Raw genomic sequence first — 24,908 nt, forward strand, 5'->3', positions numbered from 1 at the left:
AAAGGATTTGATTAGAAAGGAAAGCCTGGATATAGTCTTGCTTCAAGAAACAAAAGTGTCAGTTTGGGATAGGAAATGGGTAAGAAGTGTGTGGTGTTCTAGAGGAGTAGGGTGGTCTTTTCTGCCGTCCTGCGGAGCTTCGGGAGGTTTAGTGACTTTGTGGAGGAAAGAGATAGTGGAGCCAATGGAAGAGCTAATAGGTCAGTTTACGGTTTCTTTGAAATTTAAGGGTGTGGGAGAAGAGTTTACCTGGGTGATGGCGAATGTCTATGGCCCGAATAGATATGGAGAGAGAGGCGAAATGTGGGAAGAGCTCTATGATATAAGGGGTTTGTGGGAGGGTCCGTGGTGTTTAGGTGGGGATTTTAACGTGATTAGGTTTACAAATGAGACCAATAACCCCAATCAAGTGATCACAATTAGCATGAGGAGATTCAATGAGTTTATTAATGAGTGTGGTTTGTTAGAAATCCCCCTCCAACAAGCTGTCTTCATTTGGTCCAACCTACAGTCTAACCCAAGATGCTCTAAGCTGGATAGGTTCATCTTTAGTTTAGATTGGGGAGAGCATTGGTTAGGTCTATCAGCTAGGGCCTTGCCAAGAGTCACTTCAGACCATTGGCCGATAAGCATTGGAACTAGGAATTTCCTGAGTGGGCCTAAACCTTTCAGATTTGAAAATATGTGGTGAACACATCCAGACTTTACCCAAAAGGTCAAAGAGTGGTGGAGTGAAGAAGTGGTGGGTACCCTTGGGAGGGGTGTCAAATTTCACAGGAAAATTCAAAGGCTAAAATGTAAAATTAAAGAGTGGAACATGGAGCATTTTGGGAGAGTGGAGGAGAAGAAATTAAGTGTTATTTCCCAGAATGAACTTTTGGATGAAAAAGAAGGACACAACTCTCTCTTAGAAGAAGAAAGGACCTTAAGATGGAATATAAAGAAGGAATTGGAAGAGATAGTGCTAAGGGAAGAGATGTGTTGGAGACAAAAATCAAGGCATCAATGGATTAAGGAAGGGGATGGTAATACTAAATTTTTCCACGCAACTGCTAATGGAAGAAGGATAAAAAACTTCGTGGAAAAGTTAGAGATTAATGGCGAAGTAGTGGATGATCAAGAGGAGATTGCTAATGTTTTTACGAATCATTTCAAGGCAGTTTACAAAAAACGGGGGGATGTGAGGCTTAAAGTAGATGGGCTAGAGTGGCCTAGATTGGACTCATAGGTGGCAAATCAGTTGGAAGAGGAGTTTGAATTGGAAGAAATAAAGGGAGTCGTGTTTTCAATGGATAGATCTAAAGCTCCTGGACCTGATGGTTTCATTATGGCTTTCTTTCAGGATTGCTGGGATATCATCAAGTTAGATCTGTTGGCAGTATTTGAGGAGTTTGCGGAAACTCACTTTATAAGTCCAGGGATCAACTCTACCTTCCTGGCTTTGATCCCTAAAAAGGGAGAGGCTGTTCAACCGAAAGACTTTAGACCTATCAGTCTAGTGACGAGCATTTATAAAATTTTGGCCAAAGTGTTGTCGTTAAGGTTAAAATCAACCCTGCCAACTTTAATAAGGCAATCATAAGGGGCCTTTATTCAAGGTAGACAGATCATAGATCAAATCTTGATAGCAAATGAATGCGTGGAGGACTTCAAGAGAAGGGGGAAGAAAGGTTTTGTATGTAAACTGGACTTGGAGAAAGCGTATGACATGGTTGATTGGTCTTTTCTATTGGAAGCCCTGAGGAATTTTGGGTTTGGAGAGAAATGGTGTGGCTGGATTGGGGCTTGTTTAAAAACTTGTCATTTTTCAGTTTTAGTTAATGGAGTGGTTAGAGACTTCTTTCTAGCCTCTAGAGGGTTGAGACAAGGGGATCCTCTTTCTCCTTTCCTTTTCACCTTGGTAGCCAATGTATTTAGTAGGCTTATTTCGAGAGTTGATGGGTTGGATATTTTTAGAGGATGGAGGGTAGGAAGAGAGGGTATTGTGGTGTCACACTTGCAATTTGCGGATGACACAATCATTTTTTGTGAGTTTGGAGATCCCTCAAAGGCTAGAAACTTGAAAGGAGTAATAAAGTTGTTTGAATGCGTGTCGAAGATGAAGATCAATTTTGAAAAGAATTGTGTAGTGGGGGTAAATTTGGAGATGGAGGAATTGAGTGAGGTAGTAGAGTCCTTAGGTTGCCTTACATCTAGCTGGCCCTTGAAGTACTTGGGTATGCCTCTAGGAGATAATCCAAGAGAAGGAAGATTTTGGAAGGAGAGGAGCACAAGGAAGCAAAGAAAGAGGCAATGGAGAGGAGCACAAGGAAGCAAAGAAAGAGGCACAAGAAAAGGAACCCGAAGGTAATGGCTTCCAAATACGGGAGTCTACAGAAGGAGGGTCCAAGCAAAGAGAATCAATAGTTTTGAGGAGCAAAGCAACCTGGTCAAGCTCAGAATCTCTCAAACCTCTTCTAAAACCCATATTCCAGTTTATGCCAGAATAAAAGGATGATGATACAAACCTTTGAATTGGCTCGTTTTTAAAACATGAGATGGAATACAAGGAGGGAAAGAGGTCCTTGAGGGCACAGTCACCAATCCAAACATCCTCCCAAAACAAAACCCTATCTCCGGTACTAACATCATACCTGATCAGGTTCAAGAAAACGGGAAGAATACTATGAATAGCCTTTCATGGGGATTTCAGCATAGCACGCCAAGATACACCAGCATCCCATCCATTGTCTGCAACACCATGCACACTCCTTACCACTTTATGCCAAAGTCTCTCCCTTTCTAGAGGCCACCTCCATAGCCATTTACCTAATAATGATGTATTTTTCTTCCTTAGATTGCCTAATCCCAATCCCCCCTGCTCCTTCCTCCTACACACTATTTCCCACCTAACCACATGATCCTTCCTCCCTTCCCTTGACACCCACAAGAAATCCCTCATGACTTTCTCTACCTTCAAAATCACCTTTTGTGGCATTCTAAAGACAGATAGAAGGTAAGTTGGCAAGTTCGCAAGAGTAGCTCTAATTAAAGTGATCCGACCTCCAAGGGAAATGTAGTTTCTCTTCCAAACTGCCAGGTCCAAACCTGTCCCTCCTAAAGTTGGAGCCCTTTGTTGGGAAGTCTCCCTCGGGAAAATCAACACTTTGGATGTTTTGCAAAAAAGAAGACCTAGTCTTTATATCTCTCCTAACTTGCCCTTTTGTTGTAGGCCTTTGGGAAAAACTTTTTGATCTTCTTGGGTGCAGGTGGATAGAACTGGTGCAGATTTCAATCTTTTTGATCCTACAACTTTTAGGTGGCCAAAGAGAAGAGGAAGAGTTTTGTGGAGGTGTGTTAGAGCTGCTTTGGTGTGGACTGTGTGGGAGGGACAAGGAGAGGGATCAAACATGTGTGTTAGAAAGTATCTTATGTAGGGCCATAAGTTGGGTAAAATCCTTTGATCTGTTTTCCATCCACACTTACGTTGGCATTAGGAGAAATTGGGAACAAGTAGCTAAAAGTTCTGCAATCAGAAGCAAGCTGGTGGTGGATTGGAAGCCTCCTGATGCAGGTGTCATTAAACTAAATTTTGATGGCAGTTGTTTGGGCAACCCGGGGCCATGTGGAATAAGGGGAGTCTTCAGAAATGATGAGGGTCAGATTGTAGCACTATTTTCTGGTCCTGTAGGGTGGGGAGACTCTGTAAATGCAGAACTCCAAGCTGTGTTACAAGGAGCAGAATATGCAAGAGAGTTAGCAGTGGAGCATTTAATGATTGAAGGTGATTCCAAATTGGTTATTGGATGGCTAAAAGAACCAGAGACGGCAGCCTGGCCGTACAGGGGGGCATTGAGAAGATTTAAGTGGCTGACTTCAAATATTTCAATCACAGTTCAATGGGAAAGAAGATCGGCAAATGGGCTGGCAGACCTTCTAACTAAACTAGGAGTACATAGGAATCAGCTCTTTTGGGCTCAATTGTAAGCTTTATGATGTAGTTTGGAGGCTGCACCTCGCGCCTCTTTGTGGGGAATTGTATGATGAATACTTAATTCTTTATTTACTAAAATTTTCATTATCATTATCTATAAAAAAAACCGAAAATTTCAGTTATTTTGGTTAAAATCGAATTTTAATAATATATACTCTATCATATATTATAACATATAATATATATTATATATTATAAAATATATATTATGAAATCAAATATCATTTTATTATATATTAATATATAAATATATTATATATAATAATAGAAAGTTTGGTTAACCAAGTTTCTAGTTTTAAAAATCGAAACCAAAAACTGAATTAACCGAACTTATTTAACCAAAAAACTGAATAAACCGAAACTGAAATTTTCTGTTCAGTTTTTTGGTTTTAACCGAATAGTGCTTACCCCTAGTCAAAAGGAGTGCCAACTCATTTGCAAATGCCTTAGCCAAATAGGGTGTAGGGAGGACTCAATCTATATGGGCTTGTTTGTAACTCTTTATGTTAGTGTTGATCTTGGGGAGGGTTAAGGGAGTTTACCCCTCCTCTTGGTTGTTGTACTTGATTCTTTTTTGTTATTAATAAAATTTCTATTATTGATAAAAAAGTGGATCAAATATAAGTCAAAAAGATTTTTTCCTTACTAGGAGAATATAACGAATGATTTGTAAGGATTGCAAAGTTATTCTAGGGGAAGGTGGAATGCTTAACCAAACAATATAGATTAGTGGTAATAGATGTGCACATTAAGAAATGAAAGAGAGAGAGAGGAAAAAATAGGTGTCCAAGAATTAGGTGGGAAATCCTAAAAGGAGAATAACTAGCTCAATTTAGAGGTTGGTTGATAGAATAAGGAAAACGAGATTTAGATGGAAAAGACTAATGATATATTGCTTGAAATGGCATACTACTTAAAGAAAGTAGCAAGGGATGTCTAATGAGAATGGGGTCATTTTTGCCTTGTTCTCAGGCCCAGTTGGAGTGGGTGACTCCCTTAGAGCTGAGATCTTTGCAGTTATGGAAGGAGTCCAGAAAGCCAGGGAGATGAACATCAGAAAACTCTTAATTGAAGGGGATTTGGAGGTGGTGATAGGGTGGCTGAATGCAGACAACAATGGTTTATGGAGGTACAGTAATCAGAGGAGGAAATTTAAGTGGCTGGTGCGGGAGATGGAAGTTAAAATGTGTTGGGTCAAAAGATCAGCCAATTCTCTAGCTGATGGTTTAGCTAAACAAGGGGCAGAAAGGGATTCAATGTTTTGGGCTAAGTTGTCATTTTTGTTTCTACCTATTCTTTTGTTTTCTTGATTGTACTTGGAAGATAAGTGTGTTTGTCTTCCTTATGTAACCTCTTTGGTGAATTAATGAAATTGTTATTGATAAAAAAAAGAATTTAAGGGGAACTGGAAAGTGCTAAAGGAACTTGGTGGTGGAATGAAGAGATACAAAATATAATCAGATTAAAATGAGCATATTACAAAGAATGACAAAATACTAGAAATGCAGGTAATTGGGAAAAATATAAAATTGTAAAAAAGGTATTTAATGGGAATCTGAGAACAAAGTAATGCCATTAGTCACCCTAACTATCCTTTTCCTAGCAATGGGAACATGAGAACTATTTGCTATAGAGACTTTATCTCTACTAGAACACAACTGGTAAGAATTGAAAAGGGTAGGCATATTGGTTATGTGCTCAAATGCTCTTGAGTCTATAATCTGGGAAGATCCCTCCTTACATGAGGTGGTTGCATAATTTTCCACGAGCACTAATAGCCATCTTGGCCGATTGTGCCCATTCTAAATAGTTTGTACCATCTAATTTAACTGTGACAATAATCCTAGGTCCAAAAGAATCACTAGTACTTGCTCCACCTAGTCTTAGGTCATTGGGTTGACTTTTGCTCAGTACTCCAGCCCTCCATTGTTCTCGGAATAGATTACAAAAACAATTGTAGGCGGGAAAAAATTATATCCTTTGGAGGCCTCAAGTACCCTTTTGGTACTTAGAAACCTCCTCCCACCAAGATTTTGCCTTTGTGGGAAACGGTAGAAGCAAGAGAAAAGGCTGCCGCTCCCTCCAGAGACCTTAGAAAGCCCTAGAACTTGAACTGCCCCCTTTAGAAGTCACCAATAAATCCAAAAAATCTAGAGCGCTCCATCCTAGGTCAAAATTGAAGAGTCCTAACGTAGACTTGTTTGGGCTTGCCTCGAGGGCATGGTACAAAGGCGGCTCGTAGAATCAGAAATGTAATATGTTTTACATCACATTAACTACTTGAAGTAATGCAATTGAGAAAAAAAGAGATTGTGGGTTTTATATGATTGAAAATGTTTTATATATTTCTCTTTACTTATTAAAAAAAATGAAGGGAAGATCACTAAAAGAGTTAAAGGGAGATAGAGAGAAAGACAACTATTTAAGTTTCTTAATCTTCTCTTATTTGATTTATAAAAAATGTTTTATATATTTGATTTTATTTTTGAATTCTCATTTGAATATGCTTTACAAGTTATATTTATGCATTTTAATATTAGATAATGGGTTTTTTAAAACATTTATTTTAAATTTAAAGTTTATATTTTTATTAATATTATGTTTAATAATTTTTTGATTTTTTGCTTTCTTTTGTTTTTTTTTTGATTTTTTAGACTTTATTTTTTATTTTTGCGCCTTGCGCCTGAGGCGCGAATGGACCCTTGCGCCTTTTTTTGCACCTTGCACTCTTAAAACACTGGTTCTACTGCAATTAGGATTCTTCCCCCTTCTCCAATTCTTTGTGATTTTGGTGATCAACCCTAGATATGCTACAAGGGGTTTTAGATCCACCAAAAAATCCAAGAACTGGGCACTTTTGAGGTCTTCGATCAGCCCTCTAAATCAACATGCAGTTGGCTGATTTAGGGCTGCATGATCGGATGGGAGGCATAGAAAAGCTCAAATATTGGTCTGATACCAAGTAGAAATCTGCAGAAAGAAAAACTGTAGAGAAAGATGAAGAAAAGAGGTGGTTTTTGTGAGAAGAGAGAAGAAGAGAAAGAATGGAGAAAAGAAAGAGAGAGCAATCAAATCTGGCCACCCCCTCTTATTGTTATTTATACTTTTAAGTAAAAAATTTGTACAAAGACCAATATGCCCTTATAGGGTGGCTAACACAAAAAACTCAATAAAAATACTTAAAAACACCACTCTAAAGGGTCCCAACAGGTGTGCTGTGGTCCCCACTCCCTAACTAAACAAATAATAAACAAATTAACCAATAAATCTGCACAAATTCCTCAACACATGGAAATATAGAATTATCAGAAGATAATTGCAGCAGCTAATTCAATACTTGGGTGCTCTGACTGGGGTGCCTAGATTGGCAAATGGATTAGCAGATAGGTTGGCAAGGCAAGGGGTGGGCAGAGAGCATTTGTATTGGGGTGTCATTGAGTAAAGGGAGATCTATTTGTAATATCAAAGCCTTGGGTTGTTAGCCGAGGCTAACCACTTTCTGCACATCTTTGTATCAACTTCTGTTTTTCAGTAATAAAAACAGTATACCTCTTTGTATGAATTCATGTTACAAATAGTGTATTCATATCAAAATACATCCTCTCATGTACACATTTTTTGCCATATAATACCTTATACACAATTACCTTTCTATCTATCTTAACTTGTAAAATTTCTTATTTGTTGCTTATGTTTCTATGCACAAGAGTGTTATTTATGCTCAGTTTGGAAAGAGTACAGATACATACAAAACAATACAAAATACAAGGTTTTGCACTCTACATATTTGTATTTATACTCCTTCCAAACTGAGCCTTAATAGGAATTTACTTTATCACTTCAATTTTCTAGAAAAGCTTGATAGTTCTATAATCATGCCTTAGAGGCAATGCTTATTTTGATTGGTAAATATGTTCAGGATTATTACATGAAATGCTTCGGTCGGCCAAGACAGGAGACTCAAAATCAACTTGGAAGGTATTTTAGAATTACAATTATGATTTTGGTGAGAAATGAGTGCATTGATGCTTATATAATCCATTTGTTATGTTGGCAGAAGTGCATTTTGTTTCTTTTGTTAGTGACAGGTTTGCTAGAGATCAGGATTGTGTTTCTGCATTTTTGCCTAAATTAGTTAGCTGTGCATCATTAATTCATGTTCAGCGCTGGTTTCAGGGTCTCTATTGTATACCTGCAAGAAATTTTCTGTAGTACTTGCCCATTCATTCATGATTTTAGTTTCGCTAAGCAGAGCACCTTTTGTTATGCATGCAAATACAGATACATGTACATAACAGGATGGCTAGGGTTCACATCGGAAACTAATGGCATGTGATCTAGAAACATTGTGCAGTGCTTTCCCCTGAAAGAAATGGTAAAAAAAGAAAAGAAAAGAAAAGAAAAAAGAACTCCTGTTTTCACTAATTTCTGGGGTTCACCATGTTCAATATGGTTCCATCACCTGGCTATGTTTCATGTAAGAATTATTGATGCATAAGTTTTGAATTGTTGATAAAAATTCATAGCTTTTGAACTGAACAAGTTTATGATAATTTGGTTGTTAATTCTATAGAAAATTATTGCCAAAGGTCCTCTATTGCAAAATGATGTTGAAATAAAATTTTCTTTATTTTCTTTTAGTTGATACATAATACAGTCTGTTTCTGCCTTAACATGATTTCTTTACTTCTGTGGCAACTACCAAATTTCTGCTCTTAAGACCTCATGTTTCTACCAAAAAAAAGAAGAAAAAAAATCTTTATGTAATTTATTATGGTTTGGCTGTTATTACCATGCTGATTTTCACTCTATTTCTTGGAAAATCATGGGACAACTCTGCACTTTTCATTTCTATGAGATCCCTGCTATACAAGGCTAGTCAATTTTAACCAATGACAAACAGGTATTGATCATGGACAAAGTTACTGTCAAGATCATGTCTTATGCTTGCAAGATGGCTGACATCACAGAGGAAGGAATATCATGTAAGCAACGAAAGGCATTATTTGAAAAATTTTAGACTTTAATTTTCTTCTTAGATATTGATTTATCTATTTGATCCCAAGGCATGTTGTTTACCCACCACCACTTCATGTCTATTACTTGCTTTTAGAAGATCATAATGAATCTTGAGTTGACCATCTGTTTCCTAACTTTCTTGTTTTCTCGTCTACTTTTTTGTTTGACAGAATTGTAGATTTCAGTTTCTAAAAATTGTTATTGTATCTTAAATCATAGAGAAGGGTGGATTGAATTGGATTGTGAATGATATTGTAAATCTAAGTTTTTTTTCTATTTTTCTTTTCTCTCTCTCTCTCTTTTTTTTTTTTAAGTTTACATTGCATATAGAAATAGAAGCTGGGTGGGACCAGTAGCCAAGAAACATGTCCAAAAAATAAGTGTGGCAGGAATGTGAATAATGAGTGGAAAAACTAGCAAGGATAGGATAATAAATGGACTTACTTTAAGCCTAAGGAACCTAGTGCTCCAATAGGTAATTAAATGAGAGAAAGTAGACTAAGATGGTTTGGGCTTGTGTAGAGAAGACCATCTACAGCACCAGTAAGAAGTGATCTAGTACAAGTTGACGGGGCTAGGAAGCTAGGGGCAGACCAAAAAGGACATGGGTTGAAGTAACGAGGAATGATATAATGGCCCATAGTTTAACAATGGATATGACACTGAACAGAATGGAATGCTGGAACATGATTCATGTAGCTGACCCACACAAACGGGTCAGTCTTAGATGATGATGATGATGATATGGCACTGAACAAAAACGTAATGGTGGAATAGGGTTCATGTAACCGGCCCAATATAGGAAAAGGGTTAGATGGTGATCGTAAATCTAAGATTTTCTGTTGTTTAATAGTTTTGTCAAGAACAAAAATATTAGAGTAAAAAATTAAATAGAAAACAAAATGATTTTGAATCATTTGCTATCCCGATCCACCATATTGGAGCTGAAGAAGTCGTGGGTGTTTTTGGTAGGGAATGAGTCTGTTGCCTGGTTCCAGAACTTCGTTGCCTGGCATGGAGCATGTGGAGGAGGTTAGGGAAGTTTGAAGCAAAAAATCTCTTTTTTGAAGTGTTCAGAGTTGGTGGGAAGGTGTCTTTGAAGATTAGGGAGCTGAAAGTCGTGGTGTTTTTGGTAGGGAATGAGTTTGTCGCTTGGTTCTAGAACTTCGTTGCTGATGCCTTGTTTGGGGGTTGGGGTGCTTGATGTTTGGGGGCCTTTGGTTGGGTTTTGGTTACTTTCTGTTTCCTGTAGCTCCTTTGTAGGTGTTTTCTCAACACTGTCCCTGGTTGTAATTGTTTGTTTTCTTTTTTAATGAATTTTTCTTTGTACTTATCGAAAAAAAAGTTTGGACTGGAAGAGTTTTAAGGTGGAAGGAAGAAGATATGAAGCAGAGAGGAGGAATGGCGGAGGTAATTTCATTGCCCTGCTTGAATGCTTCGGGTAAGGAAGAAAGCAGCTGGTTTGTTTCCCTGAAGGAAGAGAAGGAAAAGGGTAGGCCTTAATCTCTAAGGGTTTCTCTGAGCACCTTAAGAAAGCTTGCATAACATTCAAAGAAATTAAGATGTCAAGAAAGGAAAATTTAGTTACCAAAGAGAAGGATTTAAGGAAAACTATAATCACAGCAAGAGGAAACTGGAAGAGTAAGACGGGATGTTCAAGAAGGAAAGAAGAACTGGACTAAGATGCTGGTAGCTGAAGTGAAGCAAGAGATTCATGATTGGTAGAAGATAGCAGAGGTGATAAGTCGAGGGTTAAAGCTCAAGGAAACAATTATTGTAACACCTTTTGAAAAGCGTGAAGCTCTCGTTGATTTGGATGAAGAAGAGTTGGAGTTGGGAGCTGTAAATTTACAGTCTATTTATGGAAATATGCTTATTTCAAGCTGGTCCCCCCTGTCCAATGCGAAGTCTTTGTGTATCGAAGATGGTGTTACTATTAGATTGGTCAGACTTCCTTTCCATCTTTGGAAGCAAGAAGTTTCCATGTCCACTGCTTCAATTTGTGGAGGGAAACTGGTGGGAGTCTTTACTTCCGATTTGCATTCAGCAGCTATACTCAATGATGTGATCCGGGAAGACATACCTAGGATGGTGGAAGTCCGGACTGATATTCTTGTTTACTCAATCTGGATTGCAGCCTCCATTGAAGTAGTTCTTTGGACAGAAGCCAGTAGAGAAGAAGGCTTAGGGGTTGAAGATGATTGGCTTCATGACATAACAGGATTGAATCATTTCAAATTTTCTGAGGAGTTTGTTTTAAAGGAGAAACCTAGGCAAGGTGTTGAAAAAGAGGGAGATAAGGAGCCTTACCTAGGAAGGGTTGCAGAGGTTGCATGTGGTAGTTCTCTTCTGCAGGCTATCAACTACAAAGAAGGTGAAAGTCTAGCTCAAAGGACCCAAGGGCTGATGGGGAGAAGTTTTTGAATCCTAGGTTGGAAGTGAGGTGGCCAACCCGGTCTTGTGTTTTGAGCCAGGGCTTGTTGAACCAGTAAGGGAAGCTTTAATTCAAACTAAAGTCACTAGGTCAGCTGGTTCTAAACCGGTATCTTCGAAACCAGGAGATCTTGTTCCAAGTAGCGAGGTTGGGCGGGTTGTAACTAGTTGTGGGCCTGATAAGTCCGAAGTTGTTACAAGGTCACATGATAATTTAAGTGAGTTTGCAATGGTGGCGATTTTCGAACAGGATCTTATTTGGAAGTTCCCCTTCTGGTTTTTTCAATTGCTCTTCTTTCTATAATATTCTACTTCAGACCAAGGTTCATCCTGTATTGGGGGCTTCTCGATACACCCCTACAGGGGGTGTTTCAGGGTCTCGACCGGTTCAGAGGGTGGACGGACCTTAAACCAGCCCTTCTGAACCAAATTCAAAAAAAAAAACTAAAAGAAAAAAAAAAAGCTATCGGTACTGCTCAATACGCCACTACTAGCGTATTGATATTTTGAGCCTTGCTTCGGACCTCTAACCTTGTAGGGAACTTTCCATCAAAGGAGGTGTGGTGTAGCCCTGTACTTCCAAAAATTAAGGCTTTTGCTGGGAAGTGGTACTCCAAAAAATTAGATGTCGTTTGCCAAGTCTTTTTATAAAGATCTTCTAGCAGCTTAGATGGCCAAAAGACATATTGAGCTTTTGGGGTCTTGTCCTTAAAGACAAAGACCGTTTGGTAAGCGGCACGGTCTATCGGGCTTTTAGAAACGCATTTAGAGGCTATATATCATGCAAAAAGACTAGAAAGCTTTAATTGAAGCTTCCTGAAATTCAATGTTTTTGGTCTTTTTGAGTTTTTCCACACACGTCTTCTTGTTTTTTTGGATTTTGGTTACCAAATGAAAAAAGACAAAATTTTGGTTTTTTGAGCTTGCTGAAGCCCAGAAGACCACATGGAAAGACTTGCCAAATGCTGCCTTAATACCTTGGATTTATTACAATAAAAGAGGTCAAATATGTGCCTCACCCCAAGGTTCAAAATATCGACACAGTCGATACTACTGGCGTATCGACCTGTATTGAGGCTCGTTTTTTCTTTTTTTTAGTTTTTATTTTTCAATCTGGTTTAGAGGGGTCAGTTTAAGGCCCGTCTACCCCCCGATACGATACATATCGACTGATACAGCCTGATACGTATCAAAACTTTGAACCTTGCCTCACCCCATGTTTGTAGTCTTTTCTTGGGTTTTGGTGAGACGATCTCACACTTATTAATCTCATGCCCTTTTGTGTTATTTATTTGGTCTTGGTTGTCTTCTCTCTTTGGTTGCAGGTGGGCTCCCAGAATCTCTTGAGCCCTAGAACAACAAACAGTGTCTTGGCATTTTGTTTGAGGTTAACTGTTGTGCATCCGTTGGAGATACTTTAGGGGAGTTGCAGAGGGAAGTACAGAATAACAGGATAGAACACGAGGAGCAAATATGTTTGGAAGATGCAGGTAGGGTTAGAGAGAAAAACTAGGAGGCCAGCATTTTACTTAATGAGCTAAGAATGACTTTGGATTTGACCACTGAAGACTCAGTTTTGATCTTTGATGTCAGCGACTTGAATACGAAAAAAGAAGGAAAAGTTTGCTCCATCGACAATGAACTTCCTCTGGGGCAAGGGGTCTCACTAAATCATCCTACTGTCCGCATAGGTTTTTATTGGCTAGTTAGGGGTGGATTTAGGAAGGAAAGACAAAAATATGTTAGAAGGGAACATTAATCCTTTGAGAATTGAGATTGTGTTGAGAAAGGCCAAAATTCCAACAATGGACAATTAGTTCATGTTACAAAAGTTTGACATCGATTGAAGGAAGGCATTTTTTGGGGATGGTCCTTGTAGAAAATTCAAGAGTATGTATAAGAGAAGGTCTTCAAAGACCAAAATTAAAGAAAAGATCTTTGCTGGAAGTTGTGTCCATGATAAGTCAAAGTTTGAGGTTTAAATTGAGGATGTGGGACTTCATAAAAGTCAATTAAAAAGTTCCTTGCAAAGAGAGGTGGAGGAAAGGAGACAGGAAGTTGGTTCAGGGGAAGACAACCCAGTGATTTAAAAGGCACGCCTAGGCGCACAGGCAAGGCACATTTTAGGGTATGTGCCTCGCCTAGGTCCTAGGCGCACCCCTTTCAAAAGGTGCAGGCGTGGTACAAAGGTGACTCATAGAATCAAGAATGCAATATGTTTTACATCACATTAGCTACTTGAACTAATGCAATTGAGGAAAAAAAGAGATTGTGGGTTTTACATGCTTGAAAATGCTTTATATGTTTGTTTTTATTTTTAAATTTTCATTTGAATACGCTTTACATGTTATGTTTATGTATTTTAATTTTAGATAATAGGTTTTTTAAAACATTTATTTCAAATTTTAAGTTTATATTTTTTATTAATATTATGTTTTTTTGAATTTTTGCATTTTTTATTTTTTTGGCATTTTTTGAATTTTCTGACTTTTCTTTTGATTTTTAGCTTTTTGTTTTTTGTATTTTTACGCCATACTTCAAAAAGGCATGCACCTCGCTTTGCGCCTTAGGCGCAAATTGGCCCTTATGCTTTTTTTTTTGCGCCCTACGCTTTTAAAACATTGAGACAACCCAGGCGAAGAGAAAAAAGGTGAGGAAAATGAGATCTCAGAGGAAGACAATTCTAATGAGGAGCAAGAAGAGGAGGGAGAGTTGTTGGACAAACTAAGAAAGGTAGAAAAGAAAGTAGATGCGGACAAGGTAGTGGAAACTGCTGTTAAGCAAACAAGGCTTTAGGATTTTGGGTGCTAGGAGGGGAAGAATGACAAGGAAGCTGTTCAAGGACCTGGAGGAGAGATATCTCTTGAATGAAGAAAGGTCTGAAGAGGATTTCTGAGGTGAATGTTATTGCAAGGACCAACCCTATTAAAAGGGTTTCTGGGTCTTGATTGGGTTCTGGGATTTGTTTTGTCCTCTTGGCTTTTTGTTGCCTTTGTTTCTTCTGTAATTAAAAAATAGGGATGAAGGGTTGTGTTTTGGTGGATTTTGGGTGTTATTTTGGGGGTGATATCTTGTCACCTGTTTGTTTATCTCTCTCCCTTCTAATAATAGTTTTCTTTTTATTTATTACCAAAAAAAAGATCCACCACATAATTAATACAACAAAGCTAATCACTTGTGCACTAAATCCTTAAGGTGGTATAGGCAACATTGGCTTCAAAGTCAAGTAACACACATAGTATTTCTTTCTCCTACATATGGTGGAAAATAAAGTTAATAAGATCTATAACAGGGTTTTAAATAACCAAATAATTGTTACTCTAGTAAGGGTTTTAAGAATAGTTCATCGTGTAAACTAAAAAAATGATGAAAGTATAGAACTAAATCCTGTTAAAATTGATATGAATCACATGAGCGGGGGAAGACAAATCATGAGATTCACAAAGTGAAACATAAGATTAACATAGTAATCATAAAATGCTTTTGTTTTTTTTTTGTTTTGTTTTTAGGAAGGATTCCGTGATAAGATTCAAATTGAAGTCCCTTATTCTTGGGACTCAAGATTACTATTGTGGACCATATCATAAATTGTAAAATTTTGGCAACTATCTATTGGGATGCTCTGACAATTGTGAGTCGATGGGGTCATTTGATAATTGCAATTGCTGCAATTAGCTATATTACATTGATTTGAAATATCATGAGTCACTAGAGGACATCTTATCTCATCATTATCCTAACATTGGTTTATCTGTTAAGAGTCTCCATTGAGTTCTAGACAGATGGATATTTTACCTCTTTGTTTTGATTTTTACATGGAAATCTGTACTAAAAATATGTCATTTTTGTGTTTCTAGCATTTGTTTCTTATTAAGTTAACTATTTTTCAAACTTTTCAAATGCTTCTTGCAGTGGTGGAAGACATTTACAGACGAAGGCAACCACTGCCCTCCATGGACGCTATTTACTTCATCCAGCCAACAAAGGAGAAGTATTTCCCTTAGCTTTGCTGTTGATATGCATTTTTCTAGTTCCCATTAAAGATGATCTATATATTTGTTTTCTAACATTTACAGGTTGTGTGATGCTTTCCTTTTTCTATCCTTTATGAAGTATTGTAAATCGCTTAGCTTGGTCCAAAGTGAATATGTTCCCTTTTTGTTTCCCTTCCTTCTCATGTCACAAAAGTTGGGGTACCACAGTGATTCTTAAACAAAATTTGGACATAAGCTATTTTAGACTGCAAAGTAAATTGGAGGAAGCATAACATATGTTGATAAATACAAAATCATATCTTTAGGTCTTATTTGTAGTGAAAAGAGCAATTGCTCTGTGCAGGCAATTTAGTACTTACCTGACTAGCTTATTGACAAGTTTTTTGCTAAGCTCAAAGTTGTTGCATGAATATTTATTTTTGACATCCTCTATTTGTCCAAGATTAAGGTTTAAACATATAAAAATGTATGCGACCAATTTTCTACAATGAGATAACTCACTCAACTGAACTCAACCTTTTGTTCTTTTGATTGATAACCAAATTTCATTTATTTATTTATTTTGATAAGAAATGTTAACTTTCATTAAAGATATTAAAAGGAGAGTACAGTTATCACCACCCAAAGGATGGATGGAAAAACAGAATAGAAGTCTTACAAACAAGCCCAAAACAAAGTCTCCCTAATAACTCCTTGCTTAGCTAATGTGTCAGCCATTCCATTTGCTGACCTTACCCAATTAAATTTCACCCCAGGTTCCCTTGCTAAGCTAAACATCTCTCTTAGAGGCTGTCAAAGTGACCATACTCCCAAGTTTCTAGATTGCATCCACCCTATTACCAGCTTGGAGTCTTCTTCCACTTCTAAGTGTTGCATATCCCATTGTTTTGCCAATTTCAGTCCTTGAAGTAAGTCCATGACTTCTGCCCTCAAGGAATCTTCCACCCTAATTGGGCCCGAGTAAAGGGCCAAAACTCTTCCTTCCTAATTTCTGAAGACACCCCCAACTCCCGACGGGCCCGGATTACCTAATGAGCTTCCATCAAAGTTTAATTTCACCCTGAACTAAGACAGTGGTAACCAAACCTCTTGAATTACAAGGGAGAAGGGAGAGGAGACAGCTATAGAGCTCCAATTTCTAATTAAGTCAGCTGAGGAGAGGTCCTTGAAAAGTTGTTGCACTTTCAACCAATGAAGAATCTTGATGGTAATGGCCTCAACAAGTGCTTCTTTGGATTTTTCTTGCCCTTGGAAAATCCTATTATTTCTCTCTTCCCAAATTGACCAAAGGACGGCTGCACTTGTTATTCTCCACATTACCCTGCCTCTTTTCTTTGGTTGCCAAAAGAAGCTAGGGTCAAAGAGATTCAGCACACACGAGGGGGGATTCCATCTGCAACCAAAAAGAGAAGAGAACCAATCTCACAAATAAGAAGCAAAAGGACAAGAAATCAAAAGATGAGTCACCATCTCCCCACTTCTTAAGCAAAGGCAACAGACATGTGGGGAAAGGCACCAATCTGGCCTTTTTCTTTGAAGTACATCCATAGTGTTGATCTTTTGGAGAGCCACTTCCCAGCTAAAAGCCCTAACCTTTGGTGGAACAGGAGTACATCGCACTTGTTTAGTAGGAAAGGAGACATGCGCAGTAGAAGGCTGAATTAGGGCATTGAAAAAAGAGGAACAAGAGAAGGCCCCTGAATAGGATTCTGTCCAAATTCTACTGTCAGGTCCCCCCAGATACATAGAAAGAGGAAATGACTTTGGATTTATTTAGGGTAAGAGAATATATTACCGGGAATCTGTTCTTAAGGAGGGTGTTCCCAAGCCAAAGATCCTCCCGAAACAGAATTTTATTACCTGAGCACAGATCAAATCTGATGAAAGGGCGAAACCAAACTTCATTTATGTATGAAAAAGAATTAATATCAGTACATGATGTACTGAACACCACCTCACCACCTTTTGAAAGATAAGCCAGGACTGCCAGGTATCATATCAGCTAAGCTGTTAAATGATCCCTGTGTTAATATGAATGTTGCCTGCAATTCCATGGCCAACTATGGAGTTTTTCTTACTATTTTTGAACCCTCTTCCACTACCAGGTTTCTGTAAATAAGACATGGCCAATCTTCAACCCCTGCAATACAGCAAACAGTTATACTGTTGTAGATTTCCCATGGTGAATGAACCCCTGAAACAATAGCCTTTATGTTTCTGTTGGCTTTTCATGGATGCTCCTCTTAAGCTTGACTTGCTTGGTTTTCCCAAACTGCAACCCTAAAAGTTACCTTGATAGGTTAAGGTGCTGGTGGTAACTGAAGAGATAATTGGGATGGATAGGTTTTCTCTGAGGGGAATAGAATTTGTCTTGAGAGGGAGTTTGAGGAGAAAGAAGTGAAAAGAGTTTGTTTTTTTCTCTGCTATTCTCCTATTCCATCATCTTTGTGATTCTCTTGATGTATGTCTTGATCGATTTCCTCCTCCAATCCTTCTTTTTTATCCCCTCAAGCATGCCACATATTAATCTCCAAATCTGTTCTCCTTCCTTCCTATTCTTCCCCTTTAATTCCTTCATCACATCTTCTCCTTTCTCAACCTCTTCTCCCTGCCCAGCAATATATTACTTCTCTAGTGGTAATGGTTGGGAGACTGGTGAATCTGTATCAAGCATGGGAGAGGTGTTAGTATTCAAAACAAAACCAATACACATACCTGGGTGGGGATGATCTAACACAACCCAAAGAAGTAGCAAACTCTTCCACAATAAAAGATAAAAATTTTGATGGAGTGAAAGTTGCCTCTAAATGAATGTTGAACTTTGATGGAAGCTCATTAGGCAACCTAGGCGCTTCAGGTATTGGGGGGGTGTTTAGGGATTCAAGGGGAAGGTGGTGGCGTTGTACTCAGGTCTGATAGGGGTTGGGGACTCATTAAAAGCTAGTGATGGCACCATAAGGAATGGGGATAACTAAACAACTTGGGTATCATGATGTGGAGGTGAAGGGTGACTCAGAATTGGTAATTTCTGGGATGAGTAGTAGCAACCCTGGAGCTTGGAGTTATAGGAAAATCTAAGAGAAATTGAGAGTATCACAAAGGAGGTGGGGCAGTGGGGGCCACTTTTAGTTGGGTGAAGAGAACTACAAATGAGATGGTTGATTCATTGGCCAAGAAAGGGGTTTTTAGGGAATATCTTTTCTGGGTAGAGCTGTCATTTGGATTTATTAGCAATGTAAAGGGTGGCATGGTAAATAAACCCTGACCCTAAATTGTATTGTTTTAATCTAATTTAATGTAATCTTGTTGCTGTTAAAAAAAACTCAGCCATCCATATTTTTTTGGTAATAGAAATATAATTTATTAAAAAGGAAAAAGAGAGTACAAAAGGGGAGCAGCCCAAAATCACCCGATAGAGAAGAAAAAGGGCAACTCCAGCTCCTAAAACAAGAGACCAAACCAGCCGGGACTCAACAATAACACCAAAACTCAAAAGCCTAAAAGACCACTAAAATCATAAACCACAACAACCAAAGAGCAAGCAACTCAGAAAAATTCAACCTCAAAGACAGCACAAACCATTCTCTTCAAAGCCATTATAAAGCAACAACCTCCCTCAAAAAACCAGCACCAAAACCACTCACAATCTTTTCATCCTCTAAATCACTGATCACTAAAAGCTTCTAGCGGTTTTCTTGGTTTAATCCCAAAGAGGCTACCTCTTGGTCTATCAAAAGCCTTTGAAACCAGAATGTCTCACTGTTTTCTCTGTTTTTTAAATCTTCTATTTGCTAAAACTTTCTTTCAGTATTCCAACAAGCAAGAGGGATTCTCATTAATTCTTTCCAGTTCCAGCACTGTATTTTTCTTGAATAACTAGGCATCCACCAAAGCTTTGGTCTTTTCGCTAACATCCTCTTCCAGACTAGTAGTTAAATTATTGTGGCCTTCATTGATTAGTGGTGATTGGTGAATGCACATGAAAATCTTCATCACTCTCCCTAACAGGCAACGCTTAGCGTTCCTCCAGTTCTTTGAACATCCTCCTAGTAAAAGACTGACCTCCCAAAACAAACAAGCCTAGAGCTTTATTTACCTCCACAGCCATGTTTACAACCTTAGTTATATCAACATCTTTGTCAATCTGATGAGTCTCATCTATACAATCTTCTTCCTCATCTTCCTCACTTAGGCTTCCCTCCTCATCTGATGAAGAAACACCATCTTGACTCCTTTCAACAACAGTCTCTGATAGAGGTCTTGTTCTGTAAATTCTTCTGCAATTATAAATTTTCGATCTCCCAACAAATTGTCTTTTTCGTTTAGTTCTTCCCTCATCCTCTTCTAATCTCTTCCCCTCCGGGGTAGGAATTGAGACTGAACAGGACTGTGGATCCTTCACTGATCTTCCCCACCATCCTCAGGGATCAGCACTAGGACTTGATCTGTACTCGTAGTTGAGAAAATCAGCACCCACCTCCTTTGGTTGTTTACTCTCAGAACTCTTCCCCATATTAAACTCAGAGAAAAAGAAGGAAACAAAGTAGCATACTTCCAAAGCACACTTTTGCTCCAACAAAATATGACTGAGGGAGATGCACTCAACTAACTCTTTCTCTCTCCAAAGAGCAAAAAGGTGTCTTCCTTACCTTTTCCTGAATGAGGCGATGTAGAGACAATTCCCAGACCATTTTGAACCTTTGTCTATACCAAGATTTCAGCTTATATATGTAAATCCAATAATGCAAGGCTGTTATGGGAATGTGTAGGGGCTGCAGTGAGCTGGACCCTTTGGGAAGAAAGGAATTCATGACTGTTTTCAGATAAGGAAAGAACTAGAGAGGTTGTCATAGAAACCATCATGGTGAGAGTGGTTCATTGGGTAAAGTCTATGGAGATGCTTGAAAATTTCTCAACAGTTGACATCATGGAAATTTGGAAGGAAGTGGTTAGTTCTGATTGTCATAAGTCCAATACAAGCCCTACTTGGTCTCCACCAATGATTGACTACACAAGATGAATTTTGATGGGAGTAGTGCAGGTAACCTTGGTCCCTCTGTTATTGGAGAGGTGTTTAGAGACGGTGAAGGCTGAATTATTGGTCTATTTTATTGCCCAATTGGAGTAGGTAACTTAAGGGCTGAGGTTATGGCTGTCATGGAGGGGCTGCAAAAGGTAAAGGACATGAAAGTAAGAAAGCTGATTATAGTAGGTGATTCAAAGCTAGTTGTGCAGTGGTTGCAAAAGGAAGAAAAGGGTTTCTGGATTTTTAATAATGAAAAGAAGAGATTCAAGTGGCTGACACAAAATATGGATGTGAAATTTAGTTGGATTAAAAGAACTACTAATGGGTTTGCCAATGTATTAGCAAAACAAAGGGGTGGGAAGGAATCATTTGTCTTGGGCTCAATTGTAACAGCAAATTCTTTGTGGAGAATTAAGAAAGTATCTCTACTAATCTTGTAATTATGTTTTTACATTTCTAATGAATTTCTGTTATTGATATTTGATAAAGAATGTAAATCCAATAATGCATGAAAATAACCCTAAATTCTAGTCCATCAAAGTGGACTAGAATTACAACTTGGTAGGACATATAATATTTGCCATTTACCAAAATAAGACATCACTACCACTTTTGATTTATCTCCAGACCACCACTAGTTTATTTGTCACTTCCATCAGTTCACTTATGTAAACCACCTCCCCCAATCTCAGCCATCAAAATAGCTGCCTATGATTAGTGAATTAATTTCGGACATCTAAATGATGTACAAAAGTTTTGGCACTACTGCCTTCCTTTCCACTAATGTACCTGTACCACTACCGCCTTTATTTTTCCTGGCCTCCACAATTGCTGACATACCACCACCTGTTTAATTTCCACTACCACCACCTTGTTCTCTAATCTCCACCACCAATCTCATCAACACCAACAAGAAAATAATAAAAAGAAATTAGTACACAAATACACAAAATGAATATTTTAGTTTAATAGTGCCTATAATTATAATTATAATGCCAAAAAACAAAGAATAAAAAAGTATTTTATAATACATAGTACAAGACTACTTGGTGATTAGGTGAGGCGAGCCTCAAAGGGTGCCTTGTGGCCTAGGCATCGCCTTGACAACTTCGTTCTCTACCACCAATCTCATCTACACCTTGTCCACAACAGTCAGCCCACTTACATTGGAGATATTTTGTCTTATAACCTTGAGGTGGGAGTGTGAAGAGAAAACATTGATATAAATGTCAGGATTCTTGAAATTTCAGTACCTCAGTTCTGGTTTCATGGGTAATCAGAACAATATTGGTACAAATTACAAAAGAAAATTTCACCAACTTTGGTTAAACCAGGGTGATAAATAGGATTCTGAATTGAGAGAAATAGAAGAGGAAAAAATTAATAGCAAGGTATAGGTGAAATATGAAAAGAGAGAAAATAGAAAGATATTTATATCTTTCAATTTCTCTTTATCTCTCTGTTTTTAGGAATTTCTCTTTACCATAAAGTTGAAATTTTGCTGTCTCTTTTTCAAAACTTTTATTTCCGGCCATGTAAAATCCAAGTATGAAATTGGAATTGCTGCTCTTGATTTGACACCTCTAGTATTGTGTACAATCTCAATCTCTAATTGTCTATATCATTTCTTGCATTTAACATAATTCTCTTTTCATTATGATGTTTCTCTGTTTTCTGCAATTTCTATCATGATCTTTTTCTGTTGACTATAAAGAAAAGGAAACTATCAGGGTCTTCAGTGTTACCGTTTGTTTTCTTTTAATCTTGTGTCACAGTTCAGCACCATAACCTTTTGTTGTAGCATTGCCTTGCAATTTATGGTTTCAAAACATTCAAGACATGAAAATTGGTATTACATATGCTACATAGGTGAAAGGATGGTTGCATTTTTTTCTAACTCTGTTTTTTGGAAACTTGCAGTGTTGTCATGTTCTTGTCTGACATGTCAGGACCATCGCCTTTGTACAAGAAGTATGTGCAGGCTTTACATTATGTTTCTGTGGATCTAGTTCACTTACTATCTTAAATAAACTCTCATACTTAGTTTAAGTTATATTTTTCTGTTTCAGGGCATTTGTTTTCTTCAGTTCGCCTACTCCACGAGAATTAGTTACATGCATAAAAGATGATACTATTGTTTTACCTCGCATAGGTGCATTGAGAGAGGTTAAATTATCTCTTTTCATTTGGTTTTGCAATTTCATGTCTTTTTAGTGGATTAATAATTTATTCCAACTGTTTTCATTTGTTGGTCTTCATTCAGTATATTTCAAATTTTGTTTTATTATTTATTATTGAAAAGTCTGATATACTGGCTACTGATTTTCTCCTTGTTTTGGTGAAACATGCAGTTCAATTTGGAGTATTTTGCGATAGACAGCCAGGTATTTGTTTATGCCCTTGCCATTATACAATTTGTTGCCTAATTTAAACAATATGGGGGCTGAGGGATTTTCATGAATCAAAATAATTAGAGATCACAGCAATTCTGTGAAGGCCATCTTTTTTTGATAGTAAATAAAAATTTTGTAAAAGAAAAAGAAGATTATGAGAAAGGTGACAAGAAGCCACCCTAGAGAAGAATAAATAACCCTACACCCAAAAAAAACACCAACCCACCACAACTCAAACCAGGCAAAACCCACCAAAACACAAAACACCAAACCATGAAGACTTAACACACTAACCAGGCCCCGATGAAACAATTTTCAAAGCCCCCACAAACTAAACTTGCACCCAAATTGCACATGACAAACACCAAACACCCAACTTGTAGCGTCACCAACCCGAAACAACCGACAAAAAGCTTACAAAAATGAAACTCTGGACCACACCTAAATACCACTCAAAACTATACATGGTTACTCAGTTTATTTAGAATCTATTGCAAGAATCTCATAACTTATCTTAAGGTCCATTTTTTTTTCTTTCTTTGTCTTTTTGTTAGGATCAATCCCAAGTAAGCCCAATGTTTTAAAAGCGCAAGGCACAAAAAAGGCACATGGGTCAATTTGCGCATGAAGTGCAAGGTGCAAGGTGCAAGGTGAGGCACACACCTTTTTAAGAAAGGTGCAAAAATAAAAAAATGTCAAAAAATAAAAAAATTCAAAAAAATACAAAAAAATAAAAAATTATTAAAAATAATATTAATAAAATATAAACTTAAAATTTGAAATAAATGTTTTAAAAAACCTATTATCTTAAATTAAAATACATAAACATAACATGTAAAACATATTCAAATAAGAATTTAAAATTTAAATCAAACATATAAAACATTTTCAAGCATATAAAACCCACAATCTCTTTTTTTCTCAATTACAATATTACATTACTTCAAGTAGCTAATGTGACATATTACATTCCTGATTCTACAAGCCGCCTTTGTGCCACGCCCCTCGAGGCAAGTCCAAACAAGTCTTTGTTGGGGTTTTAAATTCTTAGTTTTCACACAAAAAATAATGATTTTATTGTTTTAATTGCTTTTTAAGAAGATTGATGTAGGACCTTTGTGATTTGGCACTATTCTTGCAACTAAACTCAGGTTGAAATTGTTTTCAACTTTTAAGGTCGAAGACTTTTTCATGGTTTGGGGACTTATTGCTGCCTCCTCATCTATGAAACAACAATTTTTTGAGGCATGGTCTCCTTCAACAGATGGTTGGAAGAAGCTGAACTTTGATGGGAGTTTGGGTAACCCAGGCCCTTAAGGCATTGGGGGGGGGCATTAGAGATGAAAATAGACTCATTATTGTGCTGTACTCCGGTCCTGTGGAGGAGGGTGATGTGGCAAGGGTAACCCAGGCCCTTAAGGCATTGGGGGGGGGGGCATTAGAGATGAAAATAGACTCATTATTGTGCTGTACTCCGGTCCTGTGGAGGAGGGTGATGTGGCAGGGGTAGAGTTTCTAACTGCAGCATATGGGGTTGAGAAGGCTAAATAGTTGGGTATTAATAGACTAATCATCGAGGGAGACTCAAAAACTGTGATAAAATGGTTGCAGAAAGGGGAAGGGGTGATATGGAAGTTGAAGAATGATTTCCGAAGACTTAAATGGATGTCAAGGAACATGTCAATCTAGGTGGAACGGGTTAGGATATCTGCTAACAGTTTGGCAGATAGTTTAGCAAAGCAGGGGGTTCAAAGAACACATATGTTTGGGGACAAGTGGTGTAGTTGGATTTTTGGGTGTATCAGTACTTGTCACTACTCTATTATGGTAAATGGTATGGTGAGGGACTTTTTTCCAGTTTGCAGGGGTGTCAGGCAAGGGGATCCACTCTCACCCTTCCTTTTTACCTTAGTAGCTGATGTGATTAGTAGGATCATTACTAAGGCTGACAATGAAGATGCCATTAGGGGTTGGAGAATAGGGAGACACCAAGTCCCGGTCACCCACCTTCAGTTTGCAGATGACCTAATGATCTTTTGTGAAGGAGGTTTTAGCGAAAAGGTAGCAAA

The 24,908-nt window shown here is 37.9% G+C and overlaps 1 protein-coding gene across 1 annotated transcript in view; it reads left to right on the forward strand.

Annotated features, from left to right (window-relative positions):
* The window catches only part of KEU (Sec1/munc18-like (SM) proteins superfamily), a 56,261-nt gene that overhangs the window by 8,493 nt on the left and 22,860 nt on the right, over window positions 1-24,908 (forward strand). The window contains exons 2-7 of the mRNA XM_010278288.3: window positions 7,893-7,951; window positions 8,877-8,958; window positions 15,338-15,416; window positions 22,367-22,417; window positions 22,516-22,612; window positions 22,798-22,830. Coding sequence (XP_010276590.1) covers window positions 7,893-7,951; window positions 8,877-8,958; window positions 15,338-15,416; window positions 22,367-22,417; window positions 22,516-22,612; window positions 22,798-22,830 — 401 coding nt within the window. The remainder of the gene's footprint in view (window positions 1-7,892; window positions 7,952-8,876; window positions 8,959-15,337; window positions 15,417-22,366; window positions 22,418-22,515; window positions 22,613-22,797; window positions 22,831-24,908) is intronic.

This window comes from Nelumbo nucifera, chromosome 4, assembly GCF_055504915.1.
Source record: "Nelumbo nucifera cultivar China Antique chromosome 4, China Antique-T2T, whole genome shotgun sequence".
Lineage (NCBI taxonomy): Eukaryota > Viridiplantae > Streptophyta > Magnoliopsida > Proteales > Nelumbonaceae > Nelumbo > Nelumbo nucifera.